General features: G+C 38.4%; 1 protein-coding gene across 2 annotated transcripts in view; it reads right to left on the bottom strand.

Moving 5' to 3' along the window:
- LOC128219706 (collagen alpha-1(IV) chain-like) overlaps positions 1-25,784 on the bottom strand; it is a 54,261-nt gene that overhangs the window by 13,114 nt on the left and 15,363 nt on the right. For both annotated transcript variants that reach the window (XM_052927632.1, XM_052927633.1), the window contains exons 10-31: positions 25,303-25,365; positions 24,761-24,913; positions 24,152-24,245; positions 23,414-23,536; positions 22,430-22,816; positions 21,861-21,958; positions 20,412-20,615; positions 18,812-18,980; positions 18,159-18,263; positions 16,618-16,832; positions 14,776-14,929; positions 13,576-13,860; positions 13,246-13,335; positions 12,431-12,688; positions 12,035-12,124; positions 10,278-10,411; positions 9,583-9,889; positions 9,079-9,132; positions 7,421-7,606; positions 6,054-6,187; positions 5,194-5,338; positions 3,692-3,814 (exon numbers count right to left, since the gene is read on the bottom strand). In XM_052927632.1, coding sequence (XP_052783592.1) covers positions 3,692-3,814; positions 5,194-5,338; positions 6,054-6,187; positions 7,421-7,606; positions 9,079-9,132; positions 9,583-9,889; positions 10,278-10,411; positions 12,035-12,124; positions 12,431-12,688; positions 13,246-13,335; positions 13,576-13,860; positions 14,776-14,929; positions 16,618-16,832; positions 18,159-18,263; positions 18,812-18,980; positions 20,412-20,615; positions 21,861-21,958; positions 22,430-22,816; positions 23,414-23,536; positions 24,152-24,245; positions 24,761-24,913; positions 25,303-25,365 — 3,571 coding nt within the window. The remainder of the gene's footprint in view (positions 1-3,691; positions 3,815-5,193; positions 5,339-6,053; positions 6,188-7,420; positions 7,607-9,078; positions 9,133-9,582; positions 9,890-10,277; positions 10,412-12,034; positions 12,125-12,430; positions 12,689-13,245; positions 13,336-13,575; positions 13,861-14,775; positions 14,930-16,617; positions 16,833-18,158; positions 18,264-18,811; positions 18,981-20,411; positions 20,616-21,860; positions 21,959-22,429; positions 22,817-23,413; positions 23,537-24,151; positions 24,246-24,760; positions 24,914-25,302; positions 25,366-25,784) is intronic.

Below are 25,784 nucleotides of genomic sequence, written 5' to 3'. Positions count from 1 at the left end.
GTGTGTAGACCGTATGTCTCCCGGGTAGTGATATTACAGTGTGTAGACCGTATGTCTCCCGGGTAGTGATATTACAGTGTGTAGACCGTATGTCTCCCGGGTAGTGATATTACAGTGTGTAGACCGTATGTCTCCAGGGTAGTGATATTACAGTGTGTAGACCGTATGTCTCCAGGGTAGTGATATTACAGTGTGTAGACCGTATGTCTCCAGGGTAGTGATATTACAATGTGTAGACCGTATGTCTCCAGGGTAGTGATATTACAATGTGTAGACCGTATGTCCCAGGGTAGTGATATTACAGTGTGTAGACCGTATGTCCCAAGGGTAGTGATATTACAGTGTGTAGACCGTATGTCTCCGGGGTAGTGATATTACAGTGTGTAGACCGTATGTCTCCTGGGTAGTGATATTACAGTGTGTAGACCGTATGTCTCCGGGGTAGTGATATTACAGTGTGTAGACCGTATGTCTCCTGGGTAGTGATATTACAGTGTGTAGACCGTATGTCTCCGGGGTAGTGATATTACAGTGTGTAGACCGTATGTCTCCGGGGTAGTGATATTACAGTGTGTAGACCGTATGTCTCCAGGGTAGTGATATTACAGTGTGTAGACCGTATGTCTCCAGGGTAGTGATATTACAGTGTGTAGACCGTATGTCTCCAGGGAAGTGATATTACAGTGTGTCTCCAGGGTAGTGATATTACGATGTGTAGACTGTATGTCTCCAGGGTAGTGATATTACGATGTGTAGATTACAGTGTGTAGACCGTATGTCTCCAGGGTAGTGATATTACAGTGTGTAGACCGTATGTCTCCAGGGTAGTGATATTACAGTGTGTAGACCGTATGTCTCCAGGGTAGTGATATTACAGTGTGTAGACCGTATGTCTCCAGGGTAGTGATATTACAGTGTGTAGACCGTATGTCTCCAGGGTAGTGATATTACAGTGTGTAGACCGTATGTCTCCAGGGTAGTGATATTACAGTGTGTAGACCGTATGTCTCCAGGGTAGTGATATTACAGTGTGTAGACCGTATGTCTCCAGGGTAGTGATATTACAGTGTGTAGACCGTATGTCTCCAGGGTAGTGATATTACAGTGTGTAGACCGTATGTCTCCAGGGTAGTGATATTACAGTGTGTAGACCGTATGTCTCCAGGGTAGTGATATTACAGTGTGTAGACCGTATGTCTCCAGGGTAGTGATATTACAGTGTGTAGACCGTATTTCTCCAGGGTAGTGATATTACAGTGTGTAGACCGTATGTCTCCAGGGTAGTGATATTACAGTGTGTAGACCGTATGTCTCCAGGGTAGTGATATTACAGTGTGTAGACCGTATGTCTCCAGGGTAGTGATATTACAGTGTGTCTCCAGGGTAGTGATATTACAGTGTGTAGACCGTATGTCTCCAGGGTAGTGATATTACAGTGTGTCTCCAGGGTAGTGATATTACAGTGTGTAGACCGTATGTCTCCAGGGTAGTGATATTACAGTGTGTAGACCGTATGTCTCCAGGGTAGTGATATTACAGTGTGTAGACCGTATGTCTCCAGGGTAGTGATATTACAGTGTGTAGACCGTATGTCTCCAGGGTAGTGATATTACAGTGTGTAGACCGTATGTCTCCAGGGTAGTGATATTACAGTGTGTAGACCGTATGTCTCCAGGGTAGTGATATTACAGTGTGTAGACCGTATGTCTCCAGGGTAGTGATATTACAGTGTGTAGACCGTATGTCTCCAGGGTAGTGATATTACAGTGTGTAGACCGTATGTCTCCAGGGTAGTGATATTACAGTGTGTAGACCGTATGTCTCCAGGGTAGTGATATTACAGTGTGTAGACCGTATGTCTCCAGGGTAGTGATATTACAGTGTGTAGACCGTATGTCTCCAGGGTAGTGATATTACAGTGTGTAGACCGTATGTCTCCAGGGTAGTGATATTACAGTGTGTAGACCGTATGTCTCCAGGGTAGTGATATTACAGTGTGTAGACCGTATGTCTCCAGGGTAGTGATATTACAGTGTGTAGACCGTATGTCTCCAGGGTAGTGATATTACAGTGTGTAGACCGTATGTCTCCAGGGTAGTGATATTACAGTGTGTAGACCGTATGTCTCCAGGGTAGTGATATTACAATGTGTAGACCGTATGTCTCCAGGGTAGTGATATTACAGTGTGTCTCCAGGGTAGTGATATTACAATGTGTAGACCGTATGTCTCCAGGTTAGTGATATTACAATGTGTAGACTGTATGTCTCCAGGGTAGTGATATTACAATGTGTAGACTGTATGTCTCCAGGGTAGTGGTATTACGATGTGTAGACCGTATGTCTCCAGGGTAGTGATATTACGATGTGTAGACCGTATGTCTCCAGGGTAGTGATATTACAATGTGTAGACTGTATGTCTCCAGGGTAGTGATATTACAGTGTGTAGACTGTATGTCTCCAGGGTAGTGATATTACAGTGTGTAGACTGTATGTCTCCAGGGTAGTGATATTACAATGTGTAGACTGTATGTCTCCAGGGTAGTGATATTACAGTGTGTCTCCAGGGTAGTGATATTACAGTGATCCATTATAATCGAAAATTGATTGATTGTCAGGCGCGTAGCTGCCTATACGTGAGTCCACATCATTCTGACAAACAAATAAAAAAATCAGCCAAAGTTGCAGTATGCGTACTTGACTACATGATCCTAAAACTGTCCATTTTCCAGTACTAATAAACCACATCAGAACGCACAGAATGCACCAGATTGCAGCACGGTTTTCAAAATTTTCCGAGGGGCATGCCCCAGGACCCCAGAGCACAATTATGAATCCACATGAATAGTGGGCTAGCTACGCGGCTAGCTACGCCTCTGGTTGGGCCTGAAATTTGTGACAATCCATTGAATTTGGTCATAATGAAGATCGATGCTATTGGCAAGTTGTTTTTCTTCTTTCCGCTGGTTGTTTGCATTTCTGTTAATTTCCACCAATTTTCTCCTTTGAGTTCATAAATACATTTGGAAGTATTCAATTCTTATCGTGAACAATATGGCCAAAAGCAAAAAAACAACACTAAATAACTTCAAAATACTCATAACATAAGCATAGTTAAGGATTACGAGTTTTTGTACAAAAATTAAACTACAATTAAGGTATTGTCCAAAAGAAACAGTACTATCAATAATCAGTTACTTGAGTGGAACCAATTATCAATAGTCAAATTGGAACCGATTCCCAAAACAATGTGTCCATAAGATCAACAGCAATGTGTTTTATGAAGCATATTGTGCATTAACATTAAAAAACAACAACTGAAATTCAAGCTAAAACAACTTAATAAAAGCTCCTCATTTACAAAGAATTATATTATACTCAAATACTGCATTTATCTACTGTAACTATCACTCCAGTAACCACAGCAAACATAAGAAAACTTGTTATTAAAATTACTGTCTATACAGTTGACCCATCTTAACTGCCATAAAATGTGCAAAAAGCAAACTTAAGACTTTTTTTGGAAAATCAGCATTTCATGACACCACAGTATATCTTACATTAATTATAATATAACTTTCTTTTAAAGTTTAGTTTGGATATGATCTTAATCAGCAAATCTGACCAAAGGCACACCCAAAGTCAGTATTAAGCATTGTGGAGTGCCCTTAGTATGCAAGAATTATAACTCACCTGATTGTCCCTTGCGCCCGGGCAGGCCTGACAGTCCTGGGTTGCCGGGGAAACCTGGTTCTCCCTTTAAAGGTGGGAGTAAATTAGCCTGTGGGCCCATGGGTCCAATGTCTCCGGGTAAACCTGGAGAATAACAGATGGAATATGTAATGTATCATACAGTATTGTTGTCCTTACACGTTTGTAAAAGCACGTTTAACTGATTACAAAGGAAGTTTTTAATGTATTTCCCAGAACAGAAGCAAAAGAGTCATCAGAGTTTTTATGGATTCTACACAAAATGGCATCGCAGTTTTTCAGAAATCAAGGATAATAGAATGTTAAATGATAAAAGGGTTAAATGATAGAAGGTTAACTCAAAGGTGCCCTATATTGATCTCACTATTTTGCCTGCCTATTAATTAAAATTCAATCAAACTTTTCAGAAATCTTCATCAGGTTTGACATTAGGCGAGAAGTATTATAAGCTCTGCTTTTGATTTTAGCCGATTCAATATATCATGTTTATAATGAAAAACAATGTTGCAATGTTACATATGATATTTATGTTATCAGGTTTGACTCTTCATCTTTTGTTCCAGAACTGTAAAATTAAACTCTAATAAAACAAGGGTAACTTCAGTTCAAACAAAGTAGCCTGAAATTTAACTCAAATCCTGTTTGTAGGAATATGGATCCAGGCTAAACAATCACTCAACAGGAGACAATATAAATGTTTTTATCATCGGAATTGATAAGGTAGTGCGTTTTTATTTGATACGGTACTATTGGTTATATAAATTTTCACATCTTCATCCGGGGAAGTCTAGTATGTAGTGTTATGATTATTCGGTAAATCATTCGACGTGCAAGCAAGGTGCAGTACACATCGAAGTTCTATAGTAATAGCGTTTTTTATTATCATAATTATGATAAAAACAAATGTAGTTGTTTTTTTCAGTTTGATACTGTTTCTGTTACCAATGTTCAAGTGGGAAGTTTGTTTTTGTTGAGAGCTGTGAGGGGCATTGATTCTGGACATTTCCAAAATGCAGATGCATGAATCCACTCTGTATAGGAAATTTGAGCCATTCATCAATTTTGACTACCCATTCAGAGGAATCAGGGCCTGTGTGCTTGTTTGAGTTGCAATTATATTTGAAATAAAATGCCCTGCGTGTTGGAACACCTACCCTGTGTTTGTTTGTTTATATAACTTAAGGTTAAGATAATGAATATTTTATGTTTGGATTAAATGAAATGAAATAGTAAACAAAACAAACATTAAACCATCAAAACTCCGTTATTAGTAAATGTTCAGGTTACAAACTTGGAACTGTCAGTGACAAGAAAATAATAACTCCCGGAGGGTTTAGACCAGTTTGTGAGCACAATTTTGGTTTTCTTACACCATAATTTCTTAAACTATAAATAATTTTTTTTTTTTACTTATTTCTCTAAGCCATAATTCATAATAGTAAACAAGCCACCTTACAATATGTAATCCCTAGATTTCACTGTACCTTTGTATCCTCTGTCACCTTCCAGCCCGGAGAAGCCGTCCAACCCAGCAAACCCATCCATGCCTGGTCGCCCGGGCTCCCCAGGGTATCCATTATCTCCCCTTAGGCCCTTCCTCCCATCAAACCCTGGCAAACCGCGATCTCCCTGTAGCAAGAATATATACATTGTGATTGACTATGTCACACATGTACTTAAGTAGAAATCATAAATGGACTATTTCACAGATATACTCAAGTACATTTTTTAAGGGGACTATCTCACAGACTTTCTTAAGCTGACAACTTATCTCACAGCTGCACTCAAATTAACAGTTTACAGGGACTATCTCACAGATGTACTCAAATTAACAGTTTACAGGGACTATCTCACAGATGTACTCAAATTAACAGTTTACAGGGACTATCTCACAGATGTACTCAAATTAACAGTTTACAGGGACTATCTCACAGATGCACTCAAATTAACAGTTTACAGGGACTATCTCACAGATGTACTCAAATTAACAGTTTACAGGGACTATCTCACAGCTGCACTCAAATTAACAGTTTACAGGGACTATCTCACAGATGTACTCAAATTAACAGTTTACAGGGACTATCTCGCAGATGTACTGAAGAAAAAGTCTTAAAGGGACACATGTTCTTCTATGTAAACAGCTCAAAGGGTCATTCGTACAGATGTACTGGAGAAAAAGTCTTAAAGGGACACATGTTCTGCTAAGTAAACAGCTCGAAGGGTCATTCTTACAGATTTACTCAAGAGAATAGACGAAAGGAACTATTTGACACCTCATTGTACCAAACTAATGTCAAATTTTGGCCTTATTACAAGTTAAGACCACCTAATGTAAATTACTTACAGGGAAACCCTTAAGCCCAGGAAGGCCGTTTCTGCCAAACCTGCCAGACTCCCCATTGAAGCCGGGCTCTCCCTTCATCCCCTGGAAGCCCTGAAGACCTCGGCGGCCTTCAAATCCAGCATCACCTGGCATTCCTGGAAATGGGTATTAATCTTTGGTTAATATAAGCTGGGAAATTCAAAGATTTACAACAGAATTAAAACCTGATCAAGTAGTACTTTATGATCTTAAATCTACACTCTCACAGATATACTGTTTTTACAACTTTTTTTTATTTTTTGTCTCGGAAAGAGTAAATTTTAGAGTAAATATTTGCAAACCAGTGATAAAAGATTGCTTACAAAAGATCAGATCGCAGATTTTCATATTTTCGTTCAAAAATTAATGTTCTGTGGCTTCAACCGTTACTAACGATTTTATGAAATATACATTAAACATTCATTTTTATACTTAAATATAAAAATCTGCGATCTAATTTTTTGTCAACAGTCTTATATAACTGGTTTCCATACATTTTCGCAAAAATTGGCTCATTCCAAGACAACAAATAAAAAAGATGTCAAAATGTTGAATCTGTGAGAGTGCAGCTTCATAAACATGTTGATTTCCTTTCCAGAATAATAAGAATTAAAGCTTAACTCAACACCAAAGAAGGACAAAAAACTAAACCTAAATAAAACAGAATATGATTTTATATACAACTTCTCTGACAACAGCACCCAATACTAGTAACATAAAACTGGCTTAAAACTGGTTAATACTTTGGTTTATTGCTATGAAAACATCAAATTATTTAAATAGCTGTGTTAACAATATAAAAGAACTGCAAACAATTTATTTAGATTTCCATTATTTTTGGACATTTGAAGAAAATCTATGTGATGAAACCATAGTGATAAACATTGAACAGGTTTAAAATTAAGTTGTTTCTTTTTAACAAAAACAACAGACTTTGTTACATATGTGATGACAGGGGAAAATGAGAACTATGGATGTTTATAGAGGCAGTCACGTTATCTTCATTTATCCAAGTGAAAAACTAAACACATTAGGCTTAAAAAAAAAATACAATTTGTTCGGGTTACCCGACCCTACCATTTTTATAGTCAGTTTGAAAAAAAAATGAAAAACTAAAAAAAAAATGCTTTTCACTTTGTAGTTGAAAACCTTAAATGTATATACAGAAGATAACTTTAACACCATTATCCAATGAAGAAAATGACATCCTTATATAAAGCCTAATAAAAAAAAATAAAAAAAAGCCTACCTACCTTACCTATTTTTTAAAATGATGTAACCCTAACCAAACAAATTTTTTTTTTAGGCCTTATCACAATTTTTATGTCACATATAAGTGTTTGACTCACCTGGAAACCCGGGAAGCCCATCGACTCCCCGCTCACCCTGGACTCCCCCAAACACCTGTCCGGGCTCTCCCCTCTGTCCTGGTAACCCTGGCAACCCATCCTGACCCATTTCGCCAGGGTAACCCTTCAGACCCCTGTTGCCGGGACGTCCAGGTAGACCGTCCTCACCTCTCAACCCAGGAAGTCCTGAAACCAAGCAAAAACATCACATTTCAGTGTCAAGAGATATTTATTACCTCTATAAATCAACTAAAATTTTATTGACTACATGGTGTCGCCTGTTTAGAGCACCCATCAGAGTCGAATCAATTATAATACAATTTTTACTGTATAAGGAGCATAACATAGAAGTAAATTTAGTTACTGAGGTGATTTATCACACAATTAAACATTTACCAGGGTTTTTTTCCTTCAAATATTGTCACAAAGTTTCATTATAATTTGGTTATAACTTGAAATTATCATCTGCACGAGGTATAAATCCACTTCTCTTCCATGTATCAGAGGCAGGACTCTTGGAATTACTGATAAGATTCATCCTTGGATAATAAATGATTGAAATATTATGCCCACAAATATTTCCATTAAATTTCAGCACGATTAGAAAATAATTATTTAACCCAGTGTCTGCATAAGACAACAAACAATTTTTATCATATTAGGGGCATAACTCTAGTGATTTACCCAATGATCGATCTTGGCTGAGACATTATGCCAACAAATACCATAACCAAGTTTCATTATGATTGAATGATAAAATATTAGGTTAATGTTTTCAAAAGACATACAACTACCTGGTTAATGTAAAATAAGCATAGCTCTGGAGTTACTGATGCAATTTTATGCAACTGGTGCACAAGGTTTTGTGTAAATGTAGGAGTCTGGCCTTGCTTTATGTGCCCGTGTAGTTCTGGCCTAGCTTCATGTGCCTGTGTAGTTCTTGCCTAGCTTTATGTGTCTGTGTAGTTCTGGCCTGGCTGGATGTGATTGTGTAGTTCTGACCTAGCTTAATGTGCCTGTGTAGTTCTGGCCTGGCTTTATGTGCCTGTGTAGTTCTGGCCTGGCCTTATGTGCCTGTGTAATTCTGGCCTAGCGTCATGTGCCTGAGTAGTTCTGGCCTAGCTTCATGTGCATGTGTAGTTCTGGCCTTGCTTCATGTGCCTGTGTAGTTCTGGCATAGCTTTATGTGCTTGTGTAGTTCTGGCATAGCTTTATGTGCCTGTGTAGTTCTGGCCTAGCGTCATGTGCCTGTGTAGTTCTGGCCTAGCGTCATGTGCCTGTGTAGTTCTGGCCTAGCTTCAAGTGCCTGTGTAGTTCTGGCCTAGCTTCATGTGCCTGTGTAGTTCTGGCCTAGCTTCATGTGCCTGTGTAGTTCTGGCCTAGCTTCATGTGCCTGTGTAGTTTTGGCCTAGCGTCATGTGCCTGTGTAGTTTTGGCCTAGCTTTATGTGCCTGTGTAGTTCTGACCTAGCTTCATGTGCCTGTGTAGTTCTGGCCTAGCTTCAAGTACCTGTGTAGTTCTGACCTAGCGTCATGTGCCTGTGTAGTTTTGGCCTAGCTTCATGTACATACATAGTTCTGGCCAACTTAATATACATGTAGTACCATAACAATGAATTGAAATAATTATGTAGCTTAACATTTAAAGACTTCTCTCACCTGGAAGAGCATCATCTCCAGGTTCTCCTGGCAGCCCAAACAGCCCGGGCTCACCTGCAAAAAATGTGTAATCAATCAAACTTTATATTTGGAATAAAAAGGTGGAGATCAATATAGAATGTTACAATTCATCAGAATTATTCTCAAAATGTTTTCCCTTAAAACAATAAGTCTTAACAAAGGTTCTTATTACTGTCATATTGGGAAAAGTATGGTCATTGTTCTTTTGCCTATAATATTAGGAATTAATTGGGTTTTTTGTTCAAAATAATAAATCATTTTACGTCAAAGTGATAAACCTGTAGAAAAAGCTCTGCAGAGCTTTTTTGCGACGACATAATAATAAAAAAATGTTTCTGAATCTGCTATGTAAAATTTATTTTAAAAAAAAAAGAAGACCAGTCCTAGTCAAAAACAAGATAAAGATCCTGCCTATTAGTCAATCAGAAGTAAGACATATCAGTGTAAGTGAACAATATAAAACCAAACAAAGCCAGCACTAACCCTCAATTCCCTTGCGCCCATCGAAGCCAGGTAGACCCGGAAGCCCAGGATCTCCTCTCAGACCCGGTAGCCCCTCAGGCCCTGATGATCCAGGCACCCCGGGCTCTCCATCACGTCCTGGGAACCCATCAATACCCCTCTCTCCTTCAAGCCCCGTAAGTCCATCCAAGCCAGGGCGCCCAGCCCGACCCGGGTAACCCAAATCTCCTGGCTCCCCCAGCCGTCCAGGCTCTCCATCAAAACCATCAAGCCCAGGGATTCCCTTTGGGCCTGGTAAACCTTGAAGTCCAGGTCGACCATCGAATCCCTGCAAGAAAACAAAATACGAGGATGATAACTGACCAAAAATTTCGATACTGAAAAAATACTTTAATTATGAGGGATTCAGGCCCTACAAAACCTTGAAGGGCTTAGACCCCTGTTGAAATGGTTTTCAAAGCCATTTATATCCATTTAAAGTGTAATTCTTCCTATTTTTAATGCAAATGTACATCAAAAACTTTACAACGATTGATAAAAACTAAAAGATTTCGATCCTGAGTTCAGGATTAGTCCTGAACTGAACTTTATCATCCCTGAAAGTAGTCAATTAACATTGGAACTACTCATTATTTTGACATTACATAAGTCCTCATAATAAAGCAAGAAGACATATTATTGGCTGTTTTCATGATTGTATTATTTATGGTCCTTACCCTGCGTCCATCTTCCCCAGGGAAACCTGGAAGGCCATCAAGGCCTCTTTCTCCCTTCCTGCCTGGGCGACCCGTGCCACCAGCCTCTCCCGGGCGTCCATCGAAGCCCTCATCTCCCCGCATACCATCCAGGCCTGGAGAGGCAAGTTATCCACATTCTTAGTAACTTCAAATGAACAACTTGACAAAATTAAATCAGAACATCCATTGACATTTTTTTAAAGTAACAAACAGAAAAGCGAATAGTTGTTAAGGCCATTTTAGCTGTACATAAAATATAGATGTTTGTTCATTGCCATTTCTTTTACTACATTTGCATTACTATGATTTATATTTCAGAATCACCCTTAAACAACAAGAGGTACATCAAACCTCTTCCCTCTCATACCTCCACTTTTCACTTATATTTCGCAATATCAACCAACAACAACTTCACACTGACCCAAACTGGTTCATATCTCTCTTTTTATCCTTCAAGTCAGAACAAGCAAATATCACCCATTTTACTGTAACATAATCAACCCCTCCCGAGCCCCCAGTTCCTAGCCCACTACCACATCCCCTGACCCCCACTGGCAAGCCAGTTTCTTTCTGTCTACCCTAAGGCTGAACAAACAAGCATCAAACAACCTAATGTTTCAACTGCCTACAACCTGATCCCCCCTGCCCCTATCTGTCCATCAAATAACTTTCACTGGCCCCCATAGGCAAGCCCATTTCTTTCTGTCAACCCTAAGGCAAGAACAAACAAGCATCAAACAACCTAATGTTTCAACTGCCTACCACCCTGATCCCCCTGCCCCTATCTGTCCATCAAATTACTTCCACTGGCCCTCACTGGCAAGCCAGTTTCTTTCTGTCTACCCTAAGGCAAGAACAAACAAGCATCAAACAACCTAATGTTTCAACTGCCTACAACCTGATCCCCCCTGCCCCTATCTGTCCATCAAATTACTTCCACTGGCCCTCACTGGCCAGCCAGTTTCTTTCTGTCTACCCTAAGGCAAGAACAAACAAGCATCAAACAACCTAATGTTTCAATTGCCTACCACCCTGATCCCCCTGCCCCTATCTGTCCATCAAATTACTTCCACTGGCCCCACTGGCCAGCCAGTTTCTTTCTGTCTACCCTAAGGCAAGAACAAACAAGCATCAAACAACCTAATGTTTCAACTGCCTACCACCCTGATCCCCCTGCCCCTATCTGTCCATCAAATTACTTCCACTGGCCCCCACTGGCAAGCCAGTTTCTTTCTGTCTACCCTAAGGCAAGAACAAACAAGCATCAAACAACCTAATGTTTCAACTGCCTGCAACCTGATCCCCCCTGCCCCTATCTGTCCATCAAATTACTTCCACTGGCCCCCACTGGCAAGCCCTCTTCTTTCCATCTACCTTTCAGACAAGAACAAACAAGCATCAAACACACTAACATTACAACCGCCCACCCTCTTGATCCCCTTGCTCCATTGTGTCCATCAAATCACTTCCCCTGCCCCCCCCCCATTGGCATGGTAATTTCTCCTGTTTACTCTTCAACAAAGAAAACCCAAGAGTCACTCATTATACTGTCACAAAAACTCCACCACCCTCTTCTCCCATTGCTTTTAAACCCACTGTGCCCCACTGACAAACCCATCTCTATCAAACATTTCACTGTTACAGTAGTCCATCCTCCTCAACACCAGCCTCCTATCTATCTTTCAGCCCCCTTCCCACTACATCTTTCTTAAATCTTTATTATTCTATAGTCTTACCTGGCAAGCCCATTTCTCCCTGTCTACCCTTCAAGCCTACGGCTCCTGGTCGCCCTGGTAAACCGTCTAAGCCCGGTTGTCCAGCATCACCTGAAATATGACACATTAACAATTCAAATGCATTGTAGTCAGAAAAAGACAAATGTTGAAATGAAATAAAATGAAAATAATTTGAATGCACATGTTTCATCCAAAAACTATTAAGGCAAAAAACACATTTTTTTTATCAAACATCTTAATAAAAATTAATAACTTTAGTGATAGCTCAACGATAGGTGTATAACTTTTTCTAATCATTTTGTAAAAGAAGTAATCTTTTTTATCATATTGACTTTTTTTTTCATTATTAAACTAGGCACAAATTTCAGGGGAAAAAACCTGCCCCTAAAGTCTTACCATTTTCTCCTCTGTATGAGAGCCCATTTTCTCCTTTTGGTCCCTTTACCCCATCAAGCCCTGGAATCCCATCATCTCCTCTGAGCCCGTCCAATCCTGGCAATCCGGGCTCTCCTGACAAGCCTTTGAACCCATCTTGTCCATCACGACCGGGGCGCCCTGAAGTTCCAGGAAATCCAGGGTCGCCCTTCATGCCCGTAAAACCATCAAGCCCAGGGGATCCACGTAGTCCTGGGATACCTCTCTCACCAGACATACCTGTAATTGAGCCAAAAAAAATTACTGCCTGTAAATTGGGAAAAAAGTGGACTTTGGGAAGAATACAAAATCAGGCCAAAATATCTAATATAATGGCAAATATACATTTCTTTACTTTTTTATGCATACATTATGCTGTGAAAGAGTAAGACTTGTGAAGATTTTGTTTATATTTCAAGAAATTCATTGCTTTTTTATTCTTAAACGTAATCTACATTACCTTAAGCCTGTTCAAGATCTTGGATTTTCATTTAACCTTGATTTGTGGGTCCATTTCTAAGCAAAGTATGAATTCCCAACTTTGACAAAAAACCGCAAATTTTCCATTCAGAAAGACCATGAGTGGTGAAAGGAGAATGCATTATCAATGAATTGGTGGTTTATTCAGGGTTGAGAATGGCAGAATGTTAAAACTCTGTACTTTTCGTCAGGGTCCACAGGGCAAAGTTATCTCCTTGGCTTGAAGCATTTTCGTTTCGAAACATTGCATTAAAACAGATTTATAATAGTTGTTAAGGGAGCTTAAGTTAGAGGGTAAATAAACAAAGTCTGTGTACCTGGCAATCCTCGGGCTCCAGGGAGCCCATCTTGACCTGGAGATCCGGGCGTGCCTGACATGCCCATCACACCCTTCTCTGCCTTCAAACCTGCAGAAAAGTGTCTTATATAATGTATAAATATCTATATAGAAAGGTTAAATTTTCTAAATGAAATAAATTATTTTTTTATGTTAACATTACTCAGAGTATCTATAGATGTATCAAACAGAAGAAATTACCCACCTTAAATTCAACAACAATTTTCATATAAATTTTAAACCAATAAGATATTTTCAATCAAATGTGATTGGTCTACAAAAAATCAAGTTCAGCTGATTAGATACCCACCAACTCGTCCATTAAATCCTGGATAGCCTTTAGGTCCTGGTCTGCCCTCCTGGCCCTGTAGTCCTGGAAACCCATCCCGGCCAAATTCACCAGGGTAACCCTTTTCTCCGGGTGTTCCAGGTAAACCAGGAAGCCCGTCCTCTCCACGGATTCCAACTAGGCCAAAAAGACCAGGCTCTCCCGGTGCGCCCGGTTCACCCTTGTAGCCCGGAAGTCCGTCGATCATGATCCCACGATCTCCTTTCCTACCTGGATATCCACCCAACCCTGGTCTCCCGTTATCTCCTGTTAATGGAAAAAAATAATACAAATGTGAAACTTAGCAACCAAAAAACAATCCCCCAAAAAACATTTACCATGGTAACATAATAAATGTGATTGTAATAATTAAAGCTTAACCCCAATCCAATATTGAACAATCTTTATCTCATCTTTGTCAAATGTTGGTGTCTCAATGTTTAACAATCTTTATCTCATCTTTGTCAAATGTTGGTGTCTCAATGTTTAACAATCTTTATCTCATCTTTGTCAAATGTTGGTGTCTCAATGTTTAACAATCTTTATCTCATCTTTGTCAAATGTTGGTGTCTCAATGTTTAACAATCTTTATCTCATCTTTGTCAAATGTTGGTGTCTCAATGTTTAACAATCTTTATCTCATCTTTGTCAAATGTTGGTGTCTCAATGTTTTCACAAGCAGCCAAAAGTTTTAGATGGGTTATTTCTTTGGTTTGGCCAAAGTTAGCCAAATTGTTTATTGATTGGTCAATATTTATCTCCTAATAATTATTAACCAATCAAACCATTCTTATATGCAAACTGGCCAAACGATACCCAGCACGTAACTTATGCAAGTAATTTACTGAAGAGGTATTTATAACTGAACAAAGTAAAGTATAATTTAAGTTTTTGTTTATTATAGTGTCACCCCTCAGAACTACAAGCCAGCCCATGGGACTTAGCCCAGACACCTAGATTGACGAACATCTTTCTTCAGATATATGTCCAACACCTGTACATTTATAACATCATAAAGTGTTTGTTGTGTTACTCTTCTCATTTTATAACCCCAATTCTGTTTTCAATGCATACTTTGATGAATCTAAGATACCACTTTTTTTCAAAAATCTGTGATGATATGATCAAATTAAATGAGTTCCTTTAATCAATAAAACCAGACTGATCTCCCTATTCACAAACCTGGGTATCCCTTCAACCCAGGACGTCCGGGAATTCCATCTTCACCAACTCCTCCTGGGAAACCATCTTGGCCCCGTAATCCATTACGGCCGGGTGTCCCCCGCGCTCCAGGAATCAGTGACCCCAAGAAACGTCCAGGCTCACCACTCTCTCCCTTAATACATATAACATATTAATAATGTTATCATACAAAATATAACATAGTCTTACAGTTGAATATCATACTTTGTAAATTTTAGGAATGATATTGACATAGCCCTCATGTCAACCAACGACCTTCACAGACAAAATAAGGAAGGTAAGTTCTAAATTTAACATGAATAATATATTTTGGTATAAATACTGTGCCAATACAGACAGGTTATTTCTGACTGCCAAAGCGAAAGATTTGAGTCTCCGGAGAGGTTAATTTAAGTTCTCTGAAAGGTAGATTTGAGTCTCAAGAGAGGTAGATTTGAGTCTCAAGAGAGGTATATTTCAGTCTCCAGAGAGGTAGATTTCAGTCTCCAGAGTGGTAGATTTCAGTCTCCAGAGAGGTAGATTTCAGTCTCCAGAGTGGTAGATTTCAGTCTCCAGAGTGGTAGATTTCAGTCTCAAGAGAGGTAGATTTCAGTCTCCAGATAGGTAGATTTCAGTCTCCAGAGAGGTATTTCAGTCTCCAGAGAGGAACATTTGAGTCTCCAGAGAGGTAGATTTCAGTCTCCAGAGAGGAACATTTTGAGTCTCCAGAGAAGTAGATTTGAGTGTCAAGAGAGGTAGATTTCAGTCTCCAGATTGGTAGGTTTGAGTCTCCAGAGAGGTAGATTTGAGTCTCCAGAGAGGTAGGTTTGAGTCTCCAGAGAGGTAGATTTCAGTCTCCAGAGTGGTAGATTTCAGTCTCCAGAGAGGTAGATTTGAGTCTCCAGAGAGGTAGGTTTGAGTCTCCAGAGTGGTAGATTTGAGTCTCCAGAGAGGTAGGTTTGAGTCTCAAGAGAGGTAGATTTGAGTCTCCAGAGAGGTAGATTTTAGTCTCCAGAGAGGTAGGTTTGAGTCTCCAGAGTGGTAGATTTGAGTCTCCAGAGAGGTATGTTTGAGTCTCCAGAGAGGTAGATTTGAGTCTCCAGAGAGGTAGATTTGAGTGTCAAGAGAGGTAGATTTCAGTCTCAAGAGTGGAAAGTTTCAGTCTCCAGAGTGGTAGATTTGAGTCTCCAGAGAGGTAGATTTGAGTCTCCAGAGTGGTAGATTTGAGTCTCCAGAGAGGTAGGTTTGAGTCTTCAGAGAGGTAGGTTTGAGTCTCAATAGAGGTAGATTTGAGTCTCCAGAGAGGTAGATTTGAGTCTCCAGAGAGGTAGGTTTGAGTCTCCAGAGTGGTAGATTTGAGTCTCCAGAGAGGTATGTTTGAGTCTCCAGAGAGGTAGATTTGAGTCTCCAGAGAGGTAGATTTGAGTGTCAAGAGAGGTAGATTTCAGTCTCAAGAGTGGAAAGTTTCAGTCTCCAGAGTGGTAGATTTCAGTCTCCAGAGAGGTAGATTTGAGTCTCCAGAGTGGTAGATTTGAGTCTCCAGAGAGGTAGGTTTGAGTCTCCAGAGAGGTAGGTTTGAGTCTCCAGAGAGGTAGATTTGAGCCTACGGAGTGGAAAATTAGAGTCACCCGAGAGTTTGATTTGAGTCTCCAGAGAGGTAGATATGTGTCTCCAGAGAGGTAGATTTCGGGTTAAGAGGGGTAAATTTTACTCCACTATTTTTCTGCTTTTATTCTTTTTATGAGTATAACATTCTCATTGAATGATATTTTACTCTCAGCTGTAGTAATGTGGTGTACTTTCAATTTCAACATTAAATAATAATAGACAATGTTTTCCTACCTTTCTGCCTTCAACTCCAGAAAATCCATCCCTACCAGGAACACCTGGTTCTCCAGGGTAACCGTTTGGCCCAGAGTCTCCCGGAATTCCAGGAAATCCCTTGTCCCCATCTGCACCCCGGAATCCGGGGCTTCCATCTCGACCAGGATTTCCAGACAAGCCTGGCTGCCCCTCCCTGCCAGGTTCTCCTGGGAATCCAGATGTTCCCTTCATCCCTGAAGCAAAAGTGATTACCTTCTCAGAGCCATGCTTCAAGCTTCAAGCTTATTTTTCAATTTATATTATGAGTGACGAAATATGTTAAAATTTATAGAAATACTACAGTCTGTTTATTCAGTAAGAAAATTTCTGTGAGTAAATCCTTGTATGGCAAACATTCCTTTAATTTATGTTATAATGCCATTTATAATTATGCATTATGTTATTTCTGTCTATAATTATCTAATTTTGTAGTTTTTCAATGTTTATTTGCAATATGCATATAACTGTTGTTGCCCTGCCATGTGTTGATGCAATTGTTATAATGATGAGCAGTACAATATGATGAACTGTACAAAACATGTTCAAATTTATAATAATTGCTCTGATCTGTTCTCTAAATATCTTCAAAGGCTTTAGTAAGTGTTTCACATGCATTAAACACAGAATATTTTTTATGATGTACACTTAAAGGGTTTCTTTAATGTACAAGTTTTGAATAAAGGCACTGATTTCATAAAACTTCTTAATCTTAACAGACTTAAGTGGCTTATTTTGTTAAGTAAAACTTCTTACTTTAAACTGATTTCGATAAATAAAACTTGTTCGTGATTTTCAGACTTCTATCAACAGTAAAAAAACCATTTAAACAAGAGCTGTCACAGTATGTGACAAATGCCCCCACATGTGACATTGACCTATGAACAAGGCCAGTACATGAAAAGTTGATCTCGCCTTTACTTGTCAAATACATATGGTAAGTTATTTTAAATTGCCTCTGAACATAAAAAATACCACCCATACTTGACAACCTACACTGTTATGTCCTTATATTCAGCATTCCATTGTGAATAAACACTCAGAGTATCTTTCACCTTAGAGGTAGGGACATGGGTCTTTGTTATGTCAAACACATGTGGCAAGTTATTTCAAAATCTGTCCATACAAGAGAAAGTTACAGCCCGTACACGACAAACTATACTCTGTGTCCTTATATGCAGCATTCTTTTGTAAATAAACACTAAGTGTGACCTTGAACTTAGAGGTAGGGACATGGGTCTTGCACGCAACACGTCGTCTTGCTATGTCAACCACATGTGGCAAGTTATTTCAAAATCTGTCCATACAAGAGAAAGTTACAGCCCGGACACGGACAGACGGACGGTGAGATTTTAATATGCCCACCTTCGGGGTTCGGGGGCATAAAAAGTAAATATTCCACAAATTATTGGAGAACAAAAATAGTGAGCATTACCTAATCTTGTTTTAACAGACTTCAGTAGTTTGGAAAAATCGACCCCAGATCATTTAGTCCATATACTGCATATACAACCTAAACTCACCAGGCAGTCCCTGTAGTCCGTTCATGCCCGGCAACCCCTGGAAGCCCACTTCTCCGTATACTCCCTTCATTGCTGATATCAGCGGGGCTTGGTCTCCTTTGTCACCTAAAAATTCAATTTCCATGGAGTATAAATCCTCATAGCTTGAATCAAGAAAGGAGGGAGTGGACTTATAACATGTTTTAAAAGTCAAATTCTTGGGATAAAACATGACAATTGGATTTCTTAAAGTTCCTGGGATATGTAGACAAGGCCATTTTCTTTGTTGTACACCAGTGAACAAATATGAAGTCCCCATGAAGTCTAAAATGTTATGCTATTTTTTCAATTTTCTTTCACTTTTCAAATTAAGGACCCTGGCAATGGTAATCACAAAGCCCTTCAGTAAAACAGGATGTCCCAACTAGGTAGTTATACATTTTTAGGGTTTTAATGGAATAAAAATCAAACAGTATTAAAATAAACTGATTGATATTTAATAAGAATAAACAACCAATAATACAACACCTTCATTTTATATAATAATGTTATGTTTACAAATCAGATTAGAAAAAGCAAGACAAGTTAGAGACCCCCAAGAATCTTTAATTTGTCTTCTGGAATTATATTTGATAGCAACATAAACCATAAGCAAGTCATCACATCCCACAAACCTCTCCGTCCCTTAAGACCAGGTTCTCCGTTGAACCCATCAAAGCCCTTTGGCCCCTTTAGTCCATTAGTCCCGTTGACAAAATCTCCAAACATGCCTTTAGGACCAGGCAAACCGGGAAGACCCGGTAGTCCGTCTAGACCGCCCATTCCTGGCAGTCCCGGCATGCCCTGAAAGTAGCATATTTTGTGTTGTTCATCAATGATGACAGCGGTGTTCAAAGATGAGCAATCAGTCATTTGCGAAACTAATCAACGTTTCCACTAGCGGATTCAGGGGGCTGCATCCCCCTTCTAAAATCGTCAAAGTATCTTTATATTTTTTATATTATAATTGCAGAAAAAAAGTAATAAAATATGCTCAAAATATAACTGACATCGGGACAAATATTCTGACCAAGTTTCATAAAGATTTGTCAAATATTGTTGAATTTATGACATGGAAAGATTTTCCTAAGATTTGACCTAGTGACCGAGAATTTGACCCCGGATGACCGATATAAAAAATAAGCAAGATATTATGCAGACAAATATTCTGACTAAGTTTCATCAAGATATGAAAAGGAATGTTGAATTTATGACATGGAAATATTTTTCCTAAGATTTGACCTAGTGACCTAGATTTTGACACGAGTTGACCCATATTAAAAAATATGCAAGATATAATGCAGACAAGCATTCTGACCATGTTTTATCAAGATTAGATAAAAATTGCTGAATTTATTACTGTGAAATATTTCTTCTAAATATTTGACCTAGTGACCTAGTTTTTGACCCGAAATGACACATATTCATATATATTCAAGATAACATGCTGACAAATAGTCTGACCAAGTTTGAAAACTATTGATTTAATTACATAAAATGATAACCTTAACGCAGAAGTGTTAACGCCCGTCCGGTTTTTCGCCATTCTATAACCCGTAATTTTTCGATGAAAAATCTGTCTAAAAAGGTACCACCAAACACCAAGTCAACATTTTTAACCATGTAAATTTTGCTTCTGAGGGATAGGCGAATGTAAAAAGGCTGCAGAAGTGACAAATACAGCCGAATCAGCCTGGACACAGGAATGGGAAACTGGCCAAAACTCATAAGTTATTGTAACACCAAATTTCCATTTATCATGCTTAAACAATGTGTGTCGTTTAATTAAAATCCATTGAGTAAACAAGAAGCGAAACTTTTATCAAGAAAATTAACATTAACCATTAACGAATTTTACATTAGATAGGACGCAGTAATGTTAATTATTTTCCCTGGAATATGATAAGAACCTCTTTTAGATCATATTCAGTTATTGTCTGCATATAATAGGTTCTTAAGATTAGTTTTTCACTTTAACAAGTCCTTAAATACCACTGCTGAAATTGGCCACAATGGGAATAGGAAAAAATGTTTTAAATTCATTTTTTTTTATCTTTTTTTACCCAGTTTTCTCACCCTGTGTGTAACATTTTCTGGGTTATCATCGACAGTCAAATTTGATTTTGAATCCATACTTCCATAAAAACATAGAAAAGTAGACATTCGTAGAAATTTAACATCAATAAATTACAAAAAAGAAATTCCTGGCTCAAGATATAATTAATGTACAATCACCTTCATTCCCTGGGGTCCATTAAATCCCATGAGCCCGCTTCTGCCAGGGTCTCCGGGTTGTCCTGGTAATCCTTGCAGTCCCTGGAGCCCGGGCTCTCCTTTATCACCCTTTTCCTTTCTGATATCCGGAGGGGGGAAAATCAGCTGACCCTTGACTCCCTTCCGGCCAGGAAACCCAGATTCTCCCTTTATGCCTTTCAGACCCTAAAATGGAAGATATTAAAGAATTGGCTAGAGGAGTACTAAAACAAGTGATAACCAGGGCATTTTTGCTTACACCAACACTGTTGTTCAAAATACCATGGAGAACCAGGGCTTTTTAGCTTATAACAACACTGTCGTTCAAAATACCATGGAGAACCAGGGCTTTTTAGCTTATACCAACACTGTCGTTCAAAATACCATGGAGAACCAGGGCTTTTTAGCTTTTACTAGTGTTTGAAATTCGGAAAATAATCGAATGTCCATAATATCATTTAGAAATACATTCTTTAAACAACTATATTCCCAGCAGAGCTATCTTATAAGTTTTTTTCTTATTTTTTTTTTAAAAAGGCCATGATAATAATCTAATGTTTATCTTTCGGAAAAAATATATCTATTTATAAATCTGTATTAATTCATTTATTTGTTAATGCATTTATTTGCTCACTAATATATGCAATACACTTATCGTCATATAAGTCAGATACAGTTACGGTACTTGTTTTTTTTCTTCAAAGGTGTCTATTACTTATACATCAAATCATAATGATCATTTAAACGGTTTATCCTACTTGTGATGCTATAGTCATGCTTTTTGCGACAGTAAGCAAATTTCCACTTTTCTGTTTTTAATAACTTAACAAAAAAACATTACAACAAAACACATACTAAATAATTGCACATCAATTGAAAAATGATGCACACTACATCAAGTAAGTTATCTTAGCATTTTATCAATGTAAAAGTACATTAAATATTTGTTAACCAGCTTGACATTCAATAATTGGCTCATTCCAAGACAAAAAATAAATAAGTTGACAAAAAATGCAGAAATTTATCATTATTCTGTAAGCATTAGTAATGCTTTTAGCCTTAAAGCTGCCCTCTTACAGATTAAATGTTTTGACAACTTTTTTTATTTTTTGTCTTGGAGCCAATTTTTGCGAAAATGCATGGAAACCGGTTATTTAATACTGCTGACAAAAAATTAGATCGCAGATTTTGATAATTAAGTTCAGAAACTGAGGTTTTATGCATTTTTCACCATTTGTAACCGTTAAGGCCATAAAACCTTAATTTTCGAATGGAAATATCATCTTTAATCATTGATTTGCAGGTATTTACGCAAAAGTTTTCTCTTTCCAATACAAAAAACTAAAAAGTTGTAAAAATGGTATATCTGTGAGAGTGCAGCTTTAAAAAATCAACAATTTTCAGGAATACAATTCTGTTACAATTGCCTACCTCTGTCCCGGCAAAACCAGGAATTCCATTCAGCCCGTTGTTTCCTAATTCTCCTTTCCTGCCCTGCTCCCCATCAAATCCGGGGTAACCATCCCGACCTGAAATACACAGACACATGTGATACTGAATCTAGGATCGTCATCACAACTTTACACGCAAACTAGAAATATAGGTATTATGTGTGTATCTTACTGCTTATATAACAGATATACTAAGATGATTGTGAATATCTTGAACAAAAATGAGTCATGGCCATATAATCCATTCCCAAATCAGACTAAAATTTAAGCATGATTTTTTCATTCACAGTAATTTTCATGTCAGGCCTAAAAAAAAATATTATTTTTATATATCATCCAAATTATTAGGTAGACTAGGAAGGGATTTTTTTTCCAAATATTCTTTGACGAGATCATTTTCTTGCAAAAAGCATTATTTCTTTAGAATGTCACTCATATTTTGCTGTTGTTATGGAGCTTTATTCTCTGTTAAAAATTAATGACGGTTTATGTTGAAACAAAATCATGTTTATGGCAGGGGAAGGCCTCATTAATGTATTGTTTTTTTACCTGGGAATCCCTCGGTTCCTGGTTCACCTTTACGCCCTGGAAGTCCATCTGGGCAGAACGGACAGTCATCACCCTGTTGTCCATTGAACCCAGGTTGTCCAGGCAAGCCTTCCAAGCCCTCAGGCCCTTCTGGACCTGGGTCTCCAGGAAATCCGGGCACTCCACGTGGGCCTGTGATGTCAAATCCATTTCCAGGAATGCCAGGTTCACCAGTGAAGCCAGCATCTCCGGGGAAGCCCTGAAGTCCAGGTCGTCCATCTCGTCCTGGGAGTCCAGGCAAGCCAGCGGGACCAATTACACGGTCGCCCTGGCTACCTTTCTCTCCCCTATTGCCTGGGAGTCCAGGTAATCCATCTCGCCCTGGCCTACCATCACTTCCAGGTGTACCTGAACAAGGCAAAATTCTCTATAGATTATTCATATTTTAATTTGGGTAAATTCGCATAAAAACAACAATTACAATAGAGGATAAGGAGAAGGAATACAAGTTAGACAAACTTATGTAAGTTCCTCGCCCTGGGGTGAAAATACAAAGGTAGCAGTTGTCATAGCAACATTGAGTATGGTACAAGTTAAAGTGCAAAAAGATTATCCTAGTCCTAGTAAGAGTAAAAAAGACATATGTTTTTTTTTTATATGAGAAGCTAGTATAAACAAAGTATATTTTGAAAGAAAATTAAATAGTACAAAAACAAAAACATGAAAAAATTGTGAATTAAGGGAACATGTTACGGTAAGAATTCAGATAACAAAAAAGAAAGTGTAAAGATGGAAAGATGTGTCAAATCAATGTAGCTGATAATTGATAGGTATGAAAAAAAGGGACTCAAGACTTGAAATTCTCTATTAATTGACAAAAACATTCCTTCTCAGACATTCTTTGGTTTTACAGGGTTTAACTTTCATCGTTGTTTTACTTAAATTGGTCAATAATTATCTTAATGTTTCAGCAAAAAAAAGAGTTAAAACCAATTATATTCATACCATCGCCCCCTCGCTCGCCCTTCACACTAAATCCGGGCTCTCCTGGTAGGCCAGGCTCCCCATCGACACCCGGGGGTCCTGTAAGCCCGCGGAAGCCTGGCGGTCCTATGTCACCAGGGAAACCTAAAACATAAAATCAGTGGTTATAAAAGCGAAATTCAATTATGCAGATAAACCAATAATAAGTAACAAACTACCTTTTTACTTTTAAAAACAACTTTACTTTTAAAAACAACCAGAGTAAAAGTCTTGCAATAATTCAGTTGAAGTTATATATATTTGATCCCAGGGGCACCATTTGGATAATTATTATAGAGGACTACAATACGATGCTTCACACAAAATACCAAGGGTCTGGGGCAAGCAGTTATAGACAGGAAGATTTTAAACGATTTCCCAATATTAGTATGATAGAAACTTGTGACACCCAGGGCGGGACCAATTTTAACCCCATGTGCAAAAGAGAATGTAATACACACAAAATATCTATTATAAAGCTCTTTTCCTGATTGTTTTTTTTTTGTCAAGAAGATTTTCCCTTTCGGTTGCCATGGCATCCAAAGTTCTTCATGTAATTCACTTCTTTGATAATATTGAAAACGCACCATCCAAGGAACATTCAACTGATGTTTCATCTAAAATGGCCAGGCCATTTAAGAGGAAATGTCTTTATAGGCAAATAAGCCTGTATGCAGATGACTTTTTAATACAACCTCAAAAGTTCCAAGAATCACTTACCTGGCAGTCCTTTGAAACCCTTTTCTCCTGTCGGCCCTTCCAGTCCTGGCAAGCCCTTAAGTCCGGTTCCTCCACCCAAGTTGCCTTTGATACCCTAGAACAGAAAATTTTAAATTACTAAAGTAAGATCTTAAGACAGTCCTGACATGCTCTAAAGTCTGGCACTTCCACCCATGTTGCCTAAGATAACCTTGTACATAGAAAGTTTAGACACGATATGAAACATCTCATGTAAAGTTGCATCAAAGGTCATTGCAGTCCTGGCAAGCTCTTTATGCTGGCACTGCCATCCAAGTGTGATATACAGACACTTTGCGTAGGTTAGACACAATATAAACCATCTCATGTAAGTAACACCCAAAGTTGTGTAAGTCATTTCTGTCCTGGCAGGCCCTTTAGTCTGGCACTGCCATGCAAGTGTGATATATGGATACTTTGAATAGAGAAGGATAGACACTATATGAATCATGTTCAGAAAAGTTACCACAATAGTTCTATATATTTTACCTCCTGAACACCAACAGTAAATATTTCACTCGAGGGTTTGTCACTCGGTGAAATATACTATGATCTTACACTGAAGCAATTATCCTTTATATGATTACTTACAATAGGTCCAAGGTCTCCTTGCATTCCCTTGTATCCTTTATCTCCACCATAACCCTTGGCCCCTGAGAGACCTGGGATCCCACCTCGCCCATCCTCGCCCTTGATACCCTTGGCACCGTAGGCACCGGGGGGTCCATCTTTACCACGCTTACCCTGTACAGAATTGATGGGAAAATCTTAATAATTATATGTAAGCTAAGTCAGTTGAACATTGCAAAATTAATCTAGTCCATTTGATTTTCAATGTAATTATTTTCAGATGCAAACAACCAGTCTACAGTTAACTTTGCTTCTAACCACTTTAAATGTAATGATTTTCGAATGTAAAGAACCGGTCTACCGTTACTTTGCTTCTAACCACTTTGAATGAAATGATTTTCGAATGTAAAGAACCAGTCTACAGAAAACTTTGCTACTAACTACTCTGAATGTAATGATTTTCAAATGTCAACATCCATAACTTAAGTTACCAGTCAATTTGATTTTCATATGTAAGCAACATGTCTACCTGTAAACCAGTCTAAATGTTAATTGCTACAAACCAGTCTGCCATGTCCACCATGTTCTCCCTTGGGCCCCTTTATGCCGTCTTCGCCAGCCAAACCCTATGGAACACAGAAAAATTCAGTCATTGTTAATTAATCCAGCTTAACATGCTTTATACACTTAAACCATATGTGCCATATTGCGTTTGTGATTCTAAGCCTAATCATTTTTTTCTTTATGTTCCCTAAAGATTCTGTTCAAGGAACACAAGTAAAATTATAAGCAAGTTGTAATATTGATATGTTAATGTTGCACGTCATTCCTATTATGTATTTTCTGTACATCATTTTAATAAGATATTTTCGTAATGACATCAAACAAAATATTCAAATATGCAATACATGAAACTTTTGCAATATCAATGAAATCATCATTAACTTTTCAGTACTACCGGTACTTCCTGAAATGCCATTTAATTCAAATACCAAATAAAATAACAAGAGGGCCAAATGGCCCTGAATCGCTCACCTGTCATATA

Source organism: Mya arenaria, chromosome 15, assembly GCF_026914265.1.
Source record: "Mya arenaria isolate MELC-2E11 chromosome 15, ASM2691426v1".
Lineage (NCBI taxonomy): Eukaryota > Metazoa > Mollusca > Bivalvia > Myida > Myidae > Mya > Mya arenaria.
The sequence above is the reverse complement of the archived record's forward strand: the minus strand, read 5'-3'. Positions and strand labels throughout refer to the sequence as shown.